We start from the raw sequence: 14,132 nt of genomic DNA on the forward strand, positions 1-14,132 counted from the left end.
CCTCCGAACCTACCACATCCTCCGTGTCCCATCCAATGTCCCCTCCTCCGAAAAGCTCCCTGCCCGTGTCCCAGAGACTGTCCAGGGAGGCAGAGTTGCGGCCGGGGCCGGGCAAGCAGTGACCCCGTGTCAGGAATGAGCGGAGACGGGGGAGGAGGTGACTGGGTGGACGGAGGTGAGGAGCCCGCCCCCGCCCCCGTCACCCACCTTCGTGGATGTGGCCAAAGACGTGCAGCCGCGGCTGGACGCGCCTCTGCACTGTGTTGAGCAGCTCCACGCAGCCCACCCGCTGCATCTTCTTGGGGACCCAGTCCAGGAAGCCTGTGTGAGGAGACGGCGGGAGGGCGGTGATGGACGGGGTCCGGGTGGCCAGGCGCCCCGCCCCGCAGACCCCAGGCTGCAGCTTCGGGGTCTCCAAGTCACGGGGTCCCCGACTCCAGGCCCCAGGCAGACCCACCCCCGGACCCCCGCAGCTGTCCCTTGGCCGCCCTGCCCCGCCTCCGGGGAGGGAAAGCCTGACGGGAGCCTCGTCCTCTGCGGGGCCAAGCTGGCAAGGGCCCAGAGTGGGCCAGGCACTCAGGGTGGCACGTGAGCTCCCCCACGGGCTCAAGGCGGCCTCCAGGGGGCCATCCACCCATTGCAGAGACAGGCAAACCAAGGCCTGAGAGGGACAGGGGAGGCCCAAGGGCACCCCAGTGCTGGCAGCAGGGCTGCACCAGGAGCAAGATCTCCACGTTGGAAACTTCTTAAGCAAACATCACAAAACCCCGGGAATGAAGGGAATGAAGTCCATTCCACGCAGCACAGCTCCCGTGCGGAGTCTGGGTCCGCGCACCGCCAGCCTCCCGGAGCCGCCCCAGATGGCGGCTGCTCATTCTCCTCACATGGCTACGCAAACGAAGAATAATTGATTACTCCAAGCGAGACACCGGGGTTCATCTCGGCCCCTCTCGGTTTGGGTGGGCAGAACAGGTTTCTGCTGGTGGGGAAGGGGGATCCTCAAGGCCTCGGTCAGGCAGCCTGCTGTGTTAGTGCTGAGGGATGGAGGGGAGGAGAGAGGGGGAGGGAGAGGAAAGGAGGGGGAGGGAGGGAGAGAAAGGGAGGGGAGGAAGGAGGGAGGGGAAGACGGAAGGGGAGGGAGGGAGAGACAGGGAGAGGGAGGGAGGGGGTGGGGGGAGAGGGAGGGCCCACCGGGCCTGGCCATTCCGTGCCCCTCCACCCGCAGCCTGCAAGCCCTGGAGGCAAGCACCCCCAGAGTGGCCCCATCACTGCGGGAGGGACGGCAGGTCCCGTGCCCGCGGTGGGGGTGCGGAGGAGGCTAGCAGGCGCTGGGGAGCCACGAAGGGTCGTAGAGAGGCACCATGGCACAGCTGCGGGTTCGGAGGACTCCCTCCTGCGGATGCGGATGCGGGGACAGTGGAACGGAAGGGGCAGGACTGGGGGCAGGGGGAGCAGTGAGGGGGCCGTGGCAATCATCGAATAGGCCGGAGACACCGCCGGCCCCAGGTGGGGTCAGCAGGGCTGGAGAGGAGAGGAAGGGGCTGGGGCACAGTTCGGAGGTGGGATTGGAGGGACGCGCGGAGGCCAGGCCATGTGCGAGGGGACGGGGAGGGGTGGCCTGAGAGAGCCCCTGACCGCGGGACAGCCAGTGGGGCCTCGAGGCGGTTAGGCCACCGGAGTGCTGCCATCCGCCTGGACCAGGGAGGTGGCGGCGGGGCCTGGGAGGAGGCTGGGGCCTGGGGGCTGCCGGGATGGATGGCGCTGCAGTCCCCTAGGGGTCTCGCGGGGCAGGACAAAGCCCAGAGAGCCACCCTGAAAGTATTCTGCCCCGGGACGCGCGGGCCTGGAGAGTCAGGGCGCAGCCTCCCCTCCCCGCCCCGCCGCAGCCCCAGTGTGGAGCACGCAGGCCACGACTCCGCCCTCCCTGGGGCACTGCGAAGGGCCCACGGGGGACAGTCGGTGCTTGGGAAGCAAGGGGGGCTCTGGGGAGAACTGTCCCCTGTGCCGCAGCAAGCCGACTCGGAGCTCACAGGGGCTGACCTCAGGGCTCAGGCGGGGCCCCCCCAACCCCCCCGCGTCCCCCCAGCCCAAGCCGGCCAGCTGATGGCCACCTGGTGCTTACCCAGTGGTGGTCCGTGGGTTATCAGGATGTCTACGCCTTCGGGAATGAGGTTCCATTTCTCTAGCAGTGCTTGGCCTCGAGGGAGGTTAAAGCCCCAGCCATAAAACCAGGGCTGCCTACGGAAGAAGAGCAGGAGGTTCAGAGAGGCCGCGGACAGGAAGGGGGGGCAGGCGGAGGCCTGAGGTCCTCAGGACCTGCCTGATGCTTCGAAACTCAAGTAAAGGTGACGACCACCGGGACTCAGCCAGAATCCTGACCGACTCGTGGGCCGGGCGATGTCACTGGCATCCTCTTACCTTTTCCTCGTCTTTCAACACAGTTTTTGTTTTTCTAGGACGAATTATTTCCATAATTTTTTAAAATGAAAGTTTAAAAAGAATCAGCTTCTGCCAATGACCTCTCTTGCTCCAGGCTCTTCTAAGGAAACTCAGAGCACATGCGCACCCACCCCTCACCAGGAAAACGCTCCTCTGTCTTCCCGCCCACGGCTGGGGCAGGTAGAGACCCCACCCATCATCGCCACCATCACCATCATCACCACCCAGGGACCCCACCCAGAGAGAGTGGCTTCCGAGTGGAGGACAGTGATTCCTGCTTTCCCCTGAAGCTCCCAGCAGGCTGCGTCCATCCCCAGCTCTAAGGGCAGGGCCAGAGGGACCCAGGCCAACTGGCTCACTGGTGAACGTGTAACCCAGATCCTTCCATTGGAGGGAATCCCAGATATTTCTTTGGAGGATGAGGGAAGATGAAGCTGTCAACCCTGTGTCTCAACCAGTGAGCTTCTTGCCTTAGAAACTGTTAGCAGCTATTAAGCTGTCCCAAAGGGCGATGGCTGGACCACATGGCCCAGGGGAGCCCCTGGGTCAAAACTGCACCGGTCACCCACCATACCTCTGCACTTCTCACTTACATGGGCCCAAAGAAAGCCATTTGATTGGGCTTCCATTTCTAACAAAAGCATCCTACTAAGAACCTCCCTTTAGGCCTGAGTCATAAGATCTCACATTAACATAGCCCTTTAATGTTTACAAAATCCCCATCATCACCACCGTCACCATCATCCCCATTATCACCACCATCATCACCACCATCATTATCACCATCATCACCACCGTCACCATCACCACCATCACCATCATCACCACCATCATTATCATTATCACCATCATCACCACCATCATCATCATCACCACCATCAATATCATCACATACCATCATCACCACCAGCACTCTCACCATCACCAACATCACTGTCGCCACTGTTGTGGGTCACATTGTGTCCTCCAAAAACATAGGTTGAAGTATGAACCCCCAATACCTGTGAATGTGACTGTGTTTAGAAATAGGGTCCTTGCAGATATAATCAAGCTAAGATGAGGTGATAGCAGATTAGGGTGCGCCCCTAATCTAGTGACTGGTGTCTTATGAGAAGGTCCTGTAAAAACACAGAGACAGAGGGAAAAGGTCCAGTGACAATGGAGGTGGGGATTGGAGTGATGTTGTCTACAAGCCAAGGAGCACCACCAGAAGCTGGGAGAGGGTCATGGAACAGCTTCCCTCTCAGGGCCCTCAAAAAGGACAAATGTTGGTGACACCTTGATCTCAGACGTCCAGCCCCCAGACCGTGAAAGAATAAATGCCTATTGTTTTAAGCTCCCCAGTCTATGGCCCCAGGACATGATACAGGCATCATCACCACTATCACTGTCATCACCACGGTCACCTCCTCACCTGCCACCTCAGGGACCTTCACACAGGCAGCATGGGTGGGCAGACAGGTTTCTTTCTTTATGTTTTATGGACGAGGAGACTGAGAACAGGAATTATCACCTGCATCTCCTGCATACCTACTTTTTTGTCAGCTACCGTCCAAGTACACGGATGGTTTTCCTGTTACAAGAACCCTGTGAATTAAGGACTCAGTATCCCCATTTTACAGATGAGGAACCAGAGGCTTAGAGAGGTGAGGTAACCTGGAGACTTGGCCCCGGGCGTGCTGACTCCCAGGCTGGGCACCTCACTACCACTCACCTGCCCACACATACCATACAAGTCAGCTGGGAGGCTGGGCTTTCATCTTCAGGGTCTGTCGCGTGCCCAAAGTGGCCGCTAACATCCCTCTCATGGCCCATACGCCCTTCCAGGGTGAGGCTGAGACCTCTGGTTGTGGACCCAACGGCTCTACCTGTTGCCAGCCACCTCTTTGGAACCCCAGGCACCTCACGGAACACCATTTGAAAACCCTGATTTCGTCCCACCATGGTACATTCTGGACAAGAGGACTGAGGTTCGGTGAGGGGCGGTGAGGTGCCCAGGGTCACACGGCTCATCGGGGGAGAAGTCATGTTTGAACCCAGGCCTGAGTCTCTGTCCCCCCAGCCTTCATGCCTGCAGTACCATCTCCTGGAGCCCAGGTTTGTGAGGGAGGAAGATGGGGCACCACGGTGGCTGTCTGGGCGCCAAAAGTCCTTTCATCATTTCAGACACATGCCGAGTCCCCTCCATTGCCGGCCTTGCTCATCTGGGACCCCTGCCAGGAACACTGGGTCCCTGATCTTCCCCTCCTGCCTACCCTGCCCTCATGCCACATGTATCCTTCAGAGCCCTGCCTGCCCCACCCTGCCGCTCCTCCTGCACCCAGCAGCAGCCCAGAGGGGAATAAATGTCGCATTAGGGAATGGTGGTGAGTGACGGAGGCCTGGATCAACAAATCCCTCTGTTAACAGATGTCAGGACTTTTCCTGTTGCCTTGGGATTGCAGCCTAAACTTCAAAGCTCAAAACGATGCCCCATATTCAAGAGAGCCCCCAGGCCCTACCCAGAAACACTCACTAAAAGCGGGCAGAGCTCGCCAGGCCACCATGGCCCCAAGCCCCTGCTGACCTACGTTTTGGCTTTGAAGAAGGGGTCTGTTGGCTCCTGCCTTGTTCTTGTAGGCGAAGCCGAAAAGATTCCCTCATACCTAGATATGAGTGGATCCCGGAAGAACACCTGTATGGGTGGGGGCCTGGGATCTGCACTCTGAGGCTCTGGGAGGAGAAACAGATGGTGAGAAGGAGGCACAGAAGGGCTGAGTCCCCAGGTTTGGGCTGTCCAAGGGATCCCCAACCATAGGAAGCACCTGCCAAGTGAGGAGACCAGGTGTTCGGGGCTGGGAAATAGCAACTGGGTGGGCTGCCCTGGGGACAGTCCCCTCAGAAGACACCTCCTATCACTGGCAGGTCCACATAGGCCTGCCCTTGCACATCTGCATAAAGGTGAGAGTCCTCTCCACAGAAAATGCACCCCCCCCTCCACACACACAATTTTACACCCATCTTTAAGGCAATCTTGGGGTTGGACGGACTTGGGTGAGAATGGGTCCACCTCTTACTACCTGTGTGACCTTTGGCAAGTGACTCGACTTCTCTCTATGCCTTAATTTCCCCATCTATAAAACAGGGATAATAATACCATCTCAATAGGGCTGTTTGGAAGGATTAAATCCATTAATCCATATAAAGTGCTTAAAACAGTGCCTGGTTCAATGCATTGTAGCTGCCTTCATCACCATATCACCATCATCATCCCATCTCCATCATCACCACTATCACCATCATCATCCCATCTCCATCTTCACCACTACCACCATCATCATCATCCCCACCTCCATCATCATCATCATCATCATCGCAAGCAGCAGCATCACCACTATCACTATCACCAATACCACCATCATCACCACCATCATCAACATCATCATCATCCCATCTCCATCATCATCACCATCACAAGCAGCAGCAGCACCACCATCATCACCACCACCACCTGATGATGATCACCATCATCATCATAACCATCACCACCACCGTCATCACCACCATCATCATCACTATCGCTATCATTATTGTGGCCCCTTCCTGAAGCCCCCCCATGGAGGGTGCATGAAAAACCTTTGACCTAAGGCAGAGTGTTTCAAACTGCATTTTGACGGCTCACAACAACATTTTTTTAAAAGGAAAAGAGAGCATCATCAAAAAGAGTACCTCCTAGCAGGGAAGGATACTTCAGTTAAATGTATTTATATTTAAATAGACACCCACGTATGGATGTAGTGAGTCACAATGTAAAGTGCTTTTCCTACCATGGTTCCTGGTCAGAAACGGCTAACAGTCCCACTCCGCATCCACCCGAGGCTGCTCCTGCTCTAATAGTCTGAGCTCACAGCTCTGCAACCCTGAAGACTCTGGGTACACTCAAAGCCCCCTTTTGGTGGAACCAGGGCAGACTCACTGCAGAAAGGGCTGCAGCAGCCTGGAAGCCACTCAGAAAGCCAAGCCTAGTGGTCCTCCCAGGAGCCCAAAGGCCTGTCAGCCTCTGGGGAAAGAAGCAACGCGTTTCTGGCACTGCCTTCCAAATCCGGGATCTATTCTTCAAAAATCTAATCAAATATTTACAAGACGGGATGAGGCCTCATCTGCATGGAGAGAAGGCATCTGTTAGTTCCTGTGAGCCACAGCAAGGGGTAGCTTCTTGAAAGAGACACTTCGAAATAGATCAGAGACCCCACAGACCCCCAGAAGGAGACCCCCGCAAGCCTCTGCCGGCCTCAGCTTCCCCTCACCCAGCACCACCGAGTCTTCCTCTGGGGCAGCGGTTCCCCACGGAGACACCTGCCCCGTTCTTGGAAAGACAGCACCTCAAATCCTGGGAAGGCGCCGGGAGGCCCTGACGGCTGAGTTGCTCAAGGCACGGAGGCTGGCATCAGACCTCCCGGCTCTGGGCCCCCGGGCTGCTCGCTTCACCTGTCCCAGCAGAATAACGATGCCTGTGCCCCCAGACCTTCCCCCCAAGGGCAGGGGCATCCCTGCTGCCCGCCGTGACCCTGCACAGAGGGGAGGAGAGAAGGGGGGGTGAAGAGGCTTGCGTTTCACTCCCACTATGAAAACTCCTAAAGGCCCAGGAGCTCCGTCAATGGGAAAGGGGAGGTTCTAGATTTTATTGAAATTTTAGGAGAAGGAAGCGTCAAATCATTCATGCAGACATCCAGAGGAGACATTTCCCAGGATGGCCCGTGGGCTGGGGGATACCCTCTGCAGGCCAGGGGCCTTGCCCAGGGCAGCCTGCAGCAGGGCCCGCGTGGAGACGGGCTCTTCACGGTGACCTCGCCCCCTCCCCAGAGGCCTTTGACCGGCCCCTCCTGCTGATGTCCATTCAGCTCCTCCAGGGGGAGAGGAGACAAAGGGTGGCCGCAGGTCCTCCTCCGAGAGGAAGTTGGCCCCAGAGGCCCCAGCGTCTGGCCAATCGGCCTCCTCACCTCGTAAGGCCCTTTGGAGCCGGAGGTGAAGTGCGTGGCTGCCCTGGTTTCCCGCCAGGGGACAGGGCAGCCAAGGGCCACAGGGCCGGCCACCCAAGCAGCCGGGGCCCAGCCCACCGCCTACTGGCCCACCCACCTCGGGGGCAGCTGTGGTCCGGGACCCTGAGTGCCCCACACGGGACTCTGGGCCCCTGCGAAAACCCAGCCCCCGCCTCCTGCACCCAGCCTGGCCCCGCTGGGGACCCGGGGCCCGACGTCTACACCCCATCCGGGACACCGCACAGGCCCCAAGGAGGTCGGATGAATCAGAATTCCGAGTGAGCAATGGGAGGAGGCTTTACGTCCTGAATTTCTGTCTTTCTGTTCTAAAGTAACCATTGGAATAATTTTCTTACAGAATGATAGTTGCCATGACAACCAGAGCAAATTTTCCTTTTCTGAAACAGATGTCTCATTTAGTTGAAAATTAGAATGTGAACAAACCCATGGGAAAAATTAATTCAAACTTTAACAGAGCGCTGAATACAATGTAATCTCTCAGAGGTTAACCCCTTAACAGCTTTTTTGTGCGCTTATGGTAACCTTCGAATCCAGTCTAATTAAGCCCGCTTAGCCAATATAAATGACCTCCTCGTGGCCAATCATTAAACGATTTCCCCCTGAAGCGTGAATCCGGATCCCCCAACGGCAGACGGGAGGGGGACGCTCGTCTGCAGAGATCGCGAAGCGGAGCGCACTCCGCGCTGCGGGGAAGGTGTACCCAGGGGTCAGCCAGTTAGCCTGGGGGGTGGCCACCCCATTTCCTGGGGACGCTGGGGTGTGGGCGGAGGAGGCCTGGGGTGCCCCGGGGTGGGGCTGAGCCCAGCGGGGCACCCAGGCCAGGGCACAATGCCCGAGGGCAGGCGTAGGGGGTTCCCTTGACCGGATTCCGAGGGGCGTGGCGGCGACATCAAGGGGAAAGCCACACAGGCACAAATCCAGATGCAGAAACCGGGGTGTGGGCAGGGTCACAGGCTTGCCCAGGGTTACCTGGGGACCAAGTGACACAGCCAGGGCTCGAACCCAGACGGTGATCCCAGAGCCCGTGCTCCCTGCCTCCATGCCAGAGGCCTTCCTCCTGCCTCCCCTTCCTCTGCGCGCCCCGCTTACCAGCCACTTGCACACCTCAGCTCAGTTAACCTTCAGCTCAAAGTCCTGGGAGGCTCCCACTTTAACGAGAAGCAAACAATGGCACAGAGAGGCCAAGTGGTGTGCCTGAGGACACACAGGACCAGGGGTCCTGGCTCCTGCATCGGGGGCCCAATAGGTGCCTGACCCAGAGAGGCCCCCACTGGGGTGGCCGGGCCGCAGGTCCCCCCCCTTCGATGGCAACCGCCTGCTGCCCCTGTGGGTAGCTCCTAAACGTCCCCCGCCAGGTCCCAGCCCAGCCCTGGCCCTGCTCTGCCCCCGTGGAGCCTGGCTGGACGGAGAGGAAGCAGCCTGTGACTCTGGTTCCTGGTGCCCCCCCTCAATTGTCCCCCATGTGGCTCCTTTACTCCCAAGCCCTCCATGGCTCCCTGTGCCTAGAAGACCAGCACAGACCTCAGGGCCTGGCACACAGGGTCCCTGGGCTCTGTCCCCATCCACCTGCGGAACCGTCCTGCTCAGATTTCCCACTGAACTCACCACCTGCCAGCCACAACAATCCTGTTTGCTGAGCACAGCCCAGCCTTTCCCACCTCTGGGGCTTTTGCTCCCGCTGTTCCAGCCACCTGAAAAGCCCTCCTTAGCCTCTCTTCAGAGTCCATGACTCAATATTTGTTAAGGCTTGGCTTAAAGGCCCCTCTTCCAGGAAGCCTTCCCTGATCACCTCCATCCCCCAAGCACAGGTGACCCTCCCTGCTCTGAGTGCCCTCGTGGTGGCTCCCTCAGGGTGGGCTCAGGTCAAATCACCCCTAAATCCCTCTTGCCCAAAGGATGGCTGAGCCTGGGTGGACTCAGGAGGGTTGGCTCATGGTGTGCACGAACGAATGAACACGATAGAACCAACGGCCAGGTGCTGTACCTGGCAGGTGGGCAGGTGGGAAGAACTAAGCATCTGTCCTCTCCTCTGTGCTCCCTCCCTCCTGAGCCCACCCCCTCCCCGAACCCCTGGAGTCACGAAGCTCCGACACCTGCAACAAACATAAGCACCAGGACACAGACCCTCACCACCCACTGAGCTTCCAGTCTCCCCCACCATCCCATGACCGGCCCGCAGGACCCATGTGCCCATTTCACAGATGAGACTTCAGAGGGGAAGCAGGCTCAGTGTGTCACACCCTCTGCATGCCGCCTCACCTCCTTCGGGGACCTTCCCTGCCTCCCAGGCAGCCTGCGCCCCAAGGTCCGGGGTGGAGGGCGGCTGCCCTGGCAGGTGCTGGGCCAGGCGTTCTCACCCCGCCCTCCTCCTACGAGGGTGAAAGCTGCAGCCTGGGCAGGACGGCGGCCTGACCCCCACGGGCAGCTACAGAGCACCTCACCCGGAGGTCCCCATGTCACTGGCCCCACCAGCTGCCCCGGGGGGGGGGGGGAGCGGAGCTCCCGTCTACTGCGGGGGAAATCGAGTCAGTGGCATACCTGGGTTGCTCAGGAGAGCTCGTGCTGACTCCTCACCCCACAGGTGGTGTCCCCACACCTGGGAACACCCCACAGTTCGAGCCACGGCCGCCACCTGCGCAGCTCTGAGGGAGAGACGTTTGCCTTGCTCCTTTTCCTGGCACCTCCTCGAGGGCACGGAGGGAGCCCCCTGGGTCAGCTCCACCTGCCTGCTGCCTGTGAGGGGGCAGGGCCCCACAGGCTGGCGACACGTCCCCAGGGACTGTCAATCACACACCTTGCCCTGCGCACAACAGTTCCGGCAAGTCAGCAGCAAGATAAGTGGAACCGAAGAATGGGGTCCTTTGTCATTCCTAATTAATTTCCCCCACCCTTACGAGGTGCAGAACCATTCATCTTTTGTTTCGCTGGGACTCTGCAGCCCCGAGAAGGCAGACAATTCGTTTCAAACATTAATCTCATGTAGAATGGTGCGCATATGTGTGGAGGGGCCTCTGTAGGGAAGATAACAACAACGCGAAATCAGGACCGATAAGGACAGGGAAGGGCCAAAGGACACAGTCCGAGAGAGACAGAGAGAGAGAGAGAGAGTCTGGAGTGTGCACAATCAGGGGGTTGTGTGTGTGCATGCATGTGTGTATGGTGTGTGTATGTATGATTGTGTAAGTAGGTGTGTGCGTGTGTGTAGCTACATGCGTGTGTACATGTATGTGGTGTGTGGGTTGTGTGTATAGCTGTGTGTGTGGTATGCGTGTGGGGGGGTTGTATATGCAGATGTGTGCATCTTTGTAGCTGCATATGTGTGCATGCATGTGTGTGGGGTGCACAGCGTGGGGGTTGTGTGTGTAGGAGTGTGTGTGTAATTGCATGCATGTGTTGTGCGTATATGTGGTGTGGGAATTGTGTGTGTAGGTGTATATAGCTGCACGTGTGTGTTCATACTTGTGTGTGTGGTGTGCGTGTGCAATGTGAGGCTGTGCAGGTAGGTGTGTGATGTGTCTGCACGGTGTGGGGGTTGTGTGTATGGATGTGTGTGCGTAGTTGCGTGTGCAGTGTGTGGTACAGGGGTTGTGTGTGTAGCTGTGTGCAGGTGCATGCGTGGTGCAGTGTGTGTGTAGAGGCAGCAAGTGTAGGGCCGGGGACCGTGAGGTATTTCTTCCCAATATCAAAATTCGTGGGCTGCCTGCGATGTGGGGGTGACAACTGTCGGAGTGCAGGGGAGGGAGGAGAAGGGCATCGGTGGCAGCCAGACCCCTGGTGGTAGACATGCCGGGGCCCGGGGAACAAGCAGGGGTCTGAGGGACATGCCAGGGGCCGGGGAACAAGCAGGGGCCTGGGGGACAAGCAGGGGCCTGGGGGACATGTCAGGGCTCGGGGGACACGCCAGGGCTCGGGGGACAAGCAGGGGCCTGGGGGACAAGCTGAGGCCTGGGGGACAAGCCAGGGCCTGGAGGACAAGCAGGGACCTGGGGGACAAGCCGGGCCTGGGGGACATGCTGGGACCTGGGGGACATGCCAGGGGGTAGGGGACAAGCCGGGACCTGGGGGACAAGTGGGGGCCTCGGGACCTGCCGGGACCTGGGGGACATGCCGGGGGCTGGGGGACACCTGGGCAGTGCTCACGGTCGCAGCCCTCGAGCACGCGGCCCCAGGGCACACAGCCGTCCTCACCGGTTGGCTCAGGACAGGAAGGGCCCCTCACCAAGGCCCCGGCGCCCCCACCTCGCCCTGCACGGAGGGGAGAATCCAAGGCCGATGTCCCAGAAGTGGGACCCAGGGACCCGGGGAGCCCCTCCTGGGCTCTGCAGCCCCCGAGGCCTGCGGGCTGCTCCAGGCTACCCCGAAGCTGAGCGAGCCCGCCCCCCCGGGCTGGAGCCCCCCAAGCCTCCCCTCCCCGTCCACGTGCCCCGTTGTGCGGCGGGTTAATAGGACGATGCTGCAGCAGCTCCCGGGGATCTTGCCGCCCCAGGGCCTGGGTCTCGGCCACAGCGGGGAGGGAAGGCCCACCTCTCCCGCCTCAACGGACGGGGGGGGGGGGGGGGGGGTGCGCAGCCTCCTGCCAAAACCCCCTAGAAATGCGAGAGGAACAGGAAAGATCACAGCTCCAGGGGCGCAGGCACTGGCCCCCTGGGAACCAGGGAACGTGGGTCTTCTCATGCAGGGAAGTAACAAGCGGGAAGCCCCAGGGGGCCGGGGGGGGGGGAGCTGGGCTTGCCACCCCCCTCGGGACAGCTGGGCCCCCAGAGGGCTTCGGGGGCCGCAGGGGACGGGGCCAGAAAAGGCTGCCCACTGACCACAGGGAGACAGGACGCCACCCCAGATGGAGGAAGACACCCCAGACCTCGGGCCACGGCTCGTCCTCCGGCGGGTGAGCCCGCAGGCCCAGGAAACAAAAGGAACCCGTCCCCGCACCGAGCGCACCCACAGGCCGGGGCGGGCACAATCCCGTCCGAGGGGCACCCCAATCCAGGCTGCCCACGACTGCCCCAGACAGCGCTCTGCAGAACAGGGGCGGCCAGCGCCCCAAACACCGTGGACGGTCATTGGAGGGAGACTGAACGAATCAATGCTTTCGAAGGAACATTAAGGGTTTTCTTAAGAGAAAGAGCAAAGGAGTGTGGGTGAGCGGCTGGCGCTGCGCCGGGACTCGTGGAAGGAGCCAGGGGCCCGGATCGGGCAGGGCCGGCGTCCCCACGACCCCCGCGGCCTCCGACGGCGGCCGGGCTCGGCGTCGCACCTGGGCAGGGTCCCCGGCCCTCGCCCACGTCCCGGTGAGAGCATCTCGGGGCAAAGAAGAAGCTGGGGTTTCACTCTATTGGCCTCTATTCGGTTTTCTCCCAAAGACCTATTTGATGAAGTTAAAAAAACAACTTTTAGTGCCCCCTGGGTGACCCAGTGGTTGAGTGTCTGCCTTCAGCCCAGGGCGTGATCCTGGGGTCCGGGAATCGAATCCCCCCTCGGGCTCCCTGCATGGAGCCTGCCTCTCCCTCTGCCTGTGTCTCTGCCTCTCTCTGGGTCTCTCAAGAATAAATAAAATCTTTAAAAAAAAAAACAAACCTTTTAGCATCGCTCTGTACCCACTTCTGCAGGGAGCCTCCATCCTGCCCTCAAGCACCGGGGGACCCTAAGCCAGTCCCTTCACTCTTGGGTCTCGGCCTCCACGGCGGTCCAGTGGGGACAAGGACCGCTGGAGCACCGGGCCTCAGGGACCGCAGCAGGAACAGTGACAACGACGACCGTCCCCTCAGCAAGCAGAGCCTGGATCCCTTGGGTTACAGGCAGCTCCGTGCCTGCCCCCAACCCACCCAGCTGGCCTGCCCTGTGCCCACGGAGAAGAGAGGGAAGGACGTGGAAGGCTTGGCCCTCAGTGGGCAGCCCCTGGCCGTGCAGGGAACCCCGAGCCCGCCACCCTCCGCCGGGCAACCGAGGCAGCGAGCTGTTGGAGGGTTAGGCAGTGAGTGGGGCCACTGCGTGCTGAGCATCTGCTGCGTCCCACGCAGTATAGGCCCAGGACCTCCCGGAATCCTAGGAACCACCCTACGGGGGGGGCGGGCCCCACCGTCATTTCACGGAAGGCCCAGACTCTGACCCCAGATCCCCGGGCTGGGACCTGGCCGCCTGTAGCAGGGTGGTGACAGAGGGCTGGGCCCGGGGCCCCGGGCTGCCTGCGGGAGGGGCAGGGCACCCCGCACCCCGCCTCGAGGCAGCGCCAGGCCGACAAGCTGAGCACCAGGATCCGCGCCCAGACGCCCGGCAACGGCCGGCAGCCACTTCTCAAAGTTTAATGTCTCAGCAGGTTTACAATCCTTCTTTCAAAATACCAGAAGTAATTAGACCAGATGGACGAGCTGCATGCCAATTGCACTCCCTCCCGCACTCCTGGTTGGTGTGGGGTTTTTTTTTTTTTCTTAAATCAAGGCCGTTTTCAGTTAAATGAGAACAAAAAATGTATCCAAAACCCATAAATGAATACGGGATGTATACAGTTTTTTTTCCAGCACTTAAGATTCTGTGACAGCTGAGCCCCTCCTTCTCCTCCGAGCCTGGTGGTCCTACCCCATCCCCTAAGCCGCCCTGCCCAAGGCTCAGAGCCGTCACGGTCCCAACGGGCCCGGACATGGCCTTCCAGTGACTGGG

The 14,132-nt window shown here is 59.9% G+C and overlaps 1 protein-coding gene across 3 annotated transcripts in view; it reads right to left on the bottom strand.

The window, feature by feature from the left end:
• Positions 1–14,132, bottom strand: part of MPPED1 (metallophosphoesterase domain containing 1) — a 77,935-nt gene that overhangs the window by 4,155 nt on the left and 59,648 nt on the right. For all 3 annotated transcript variants that reach the window (XM_072843619.1, XM_072843621.1, XM_072843620.1), the window contains exons 5-6: positions 2,123–2,238; positions 208–321 (exon numbers count right to left, since the gene is read on the bottom strand). In XM_072843619.1, coding sequence (XP_072699720.1) covers positions 208–321; positions 2,123–2,238 — 230 coding nt within the window. The remainder of the gene's footprint in view (positions 1–207; positions 322–2,122; positions 2,239–14,132) is intronic.

The sequence above is a fragment of the Canis lupus genome, chromosome 11 (genome assembly GCF_048164855.1).
Source record: "Canis lupus baileyi chromosome 11, mCanLup2.hap1, whole genome shotgun sequence".
Classification (NCBI taxonomy): domain Eukaryota; kingdom Metazoa; phylum Chordata; class Mammalia; order Carnivora; family Canidae; genus Canis; species Canis lupus.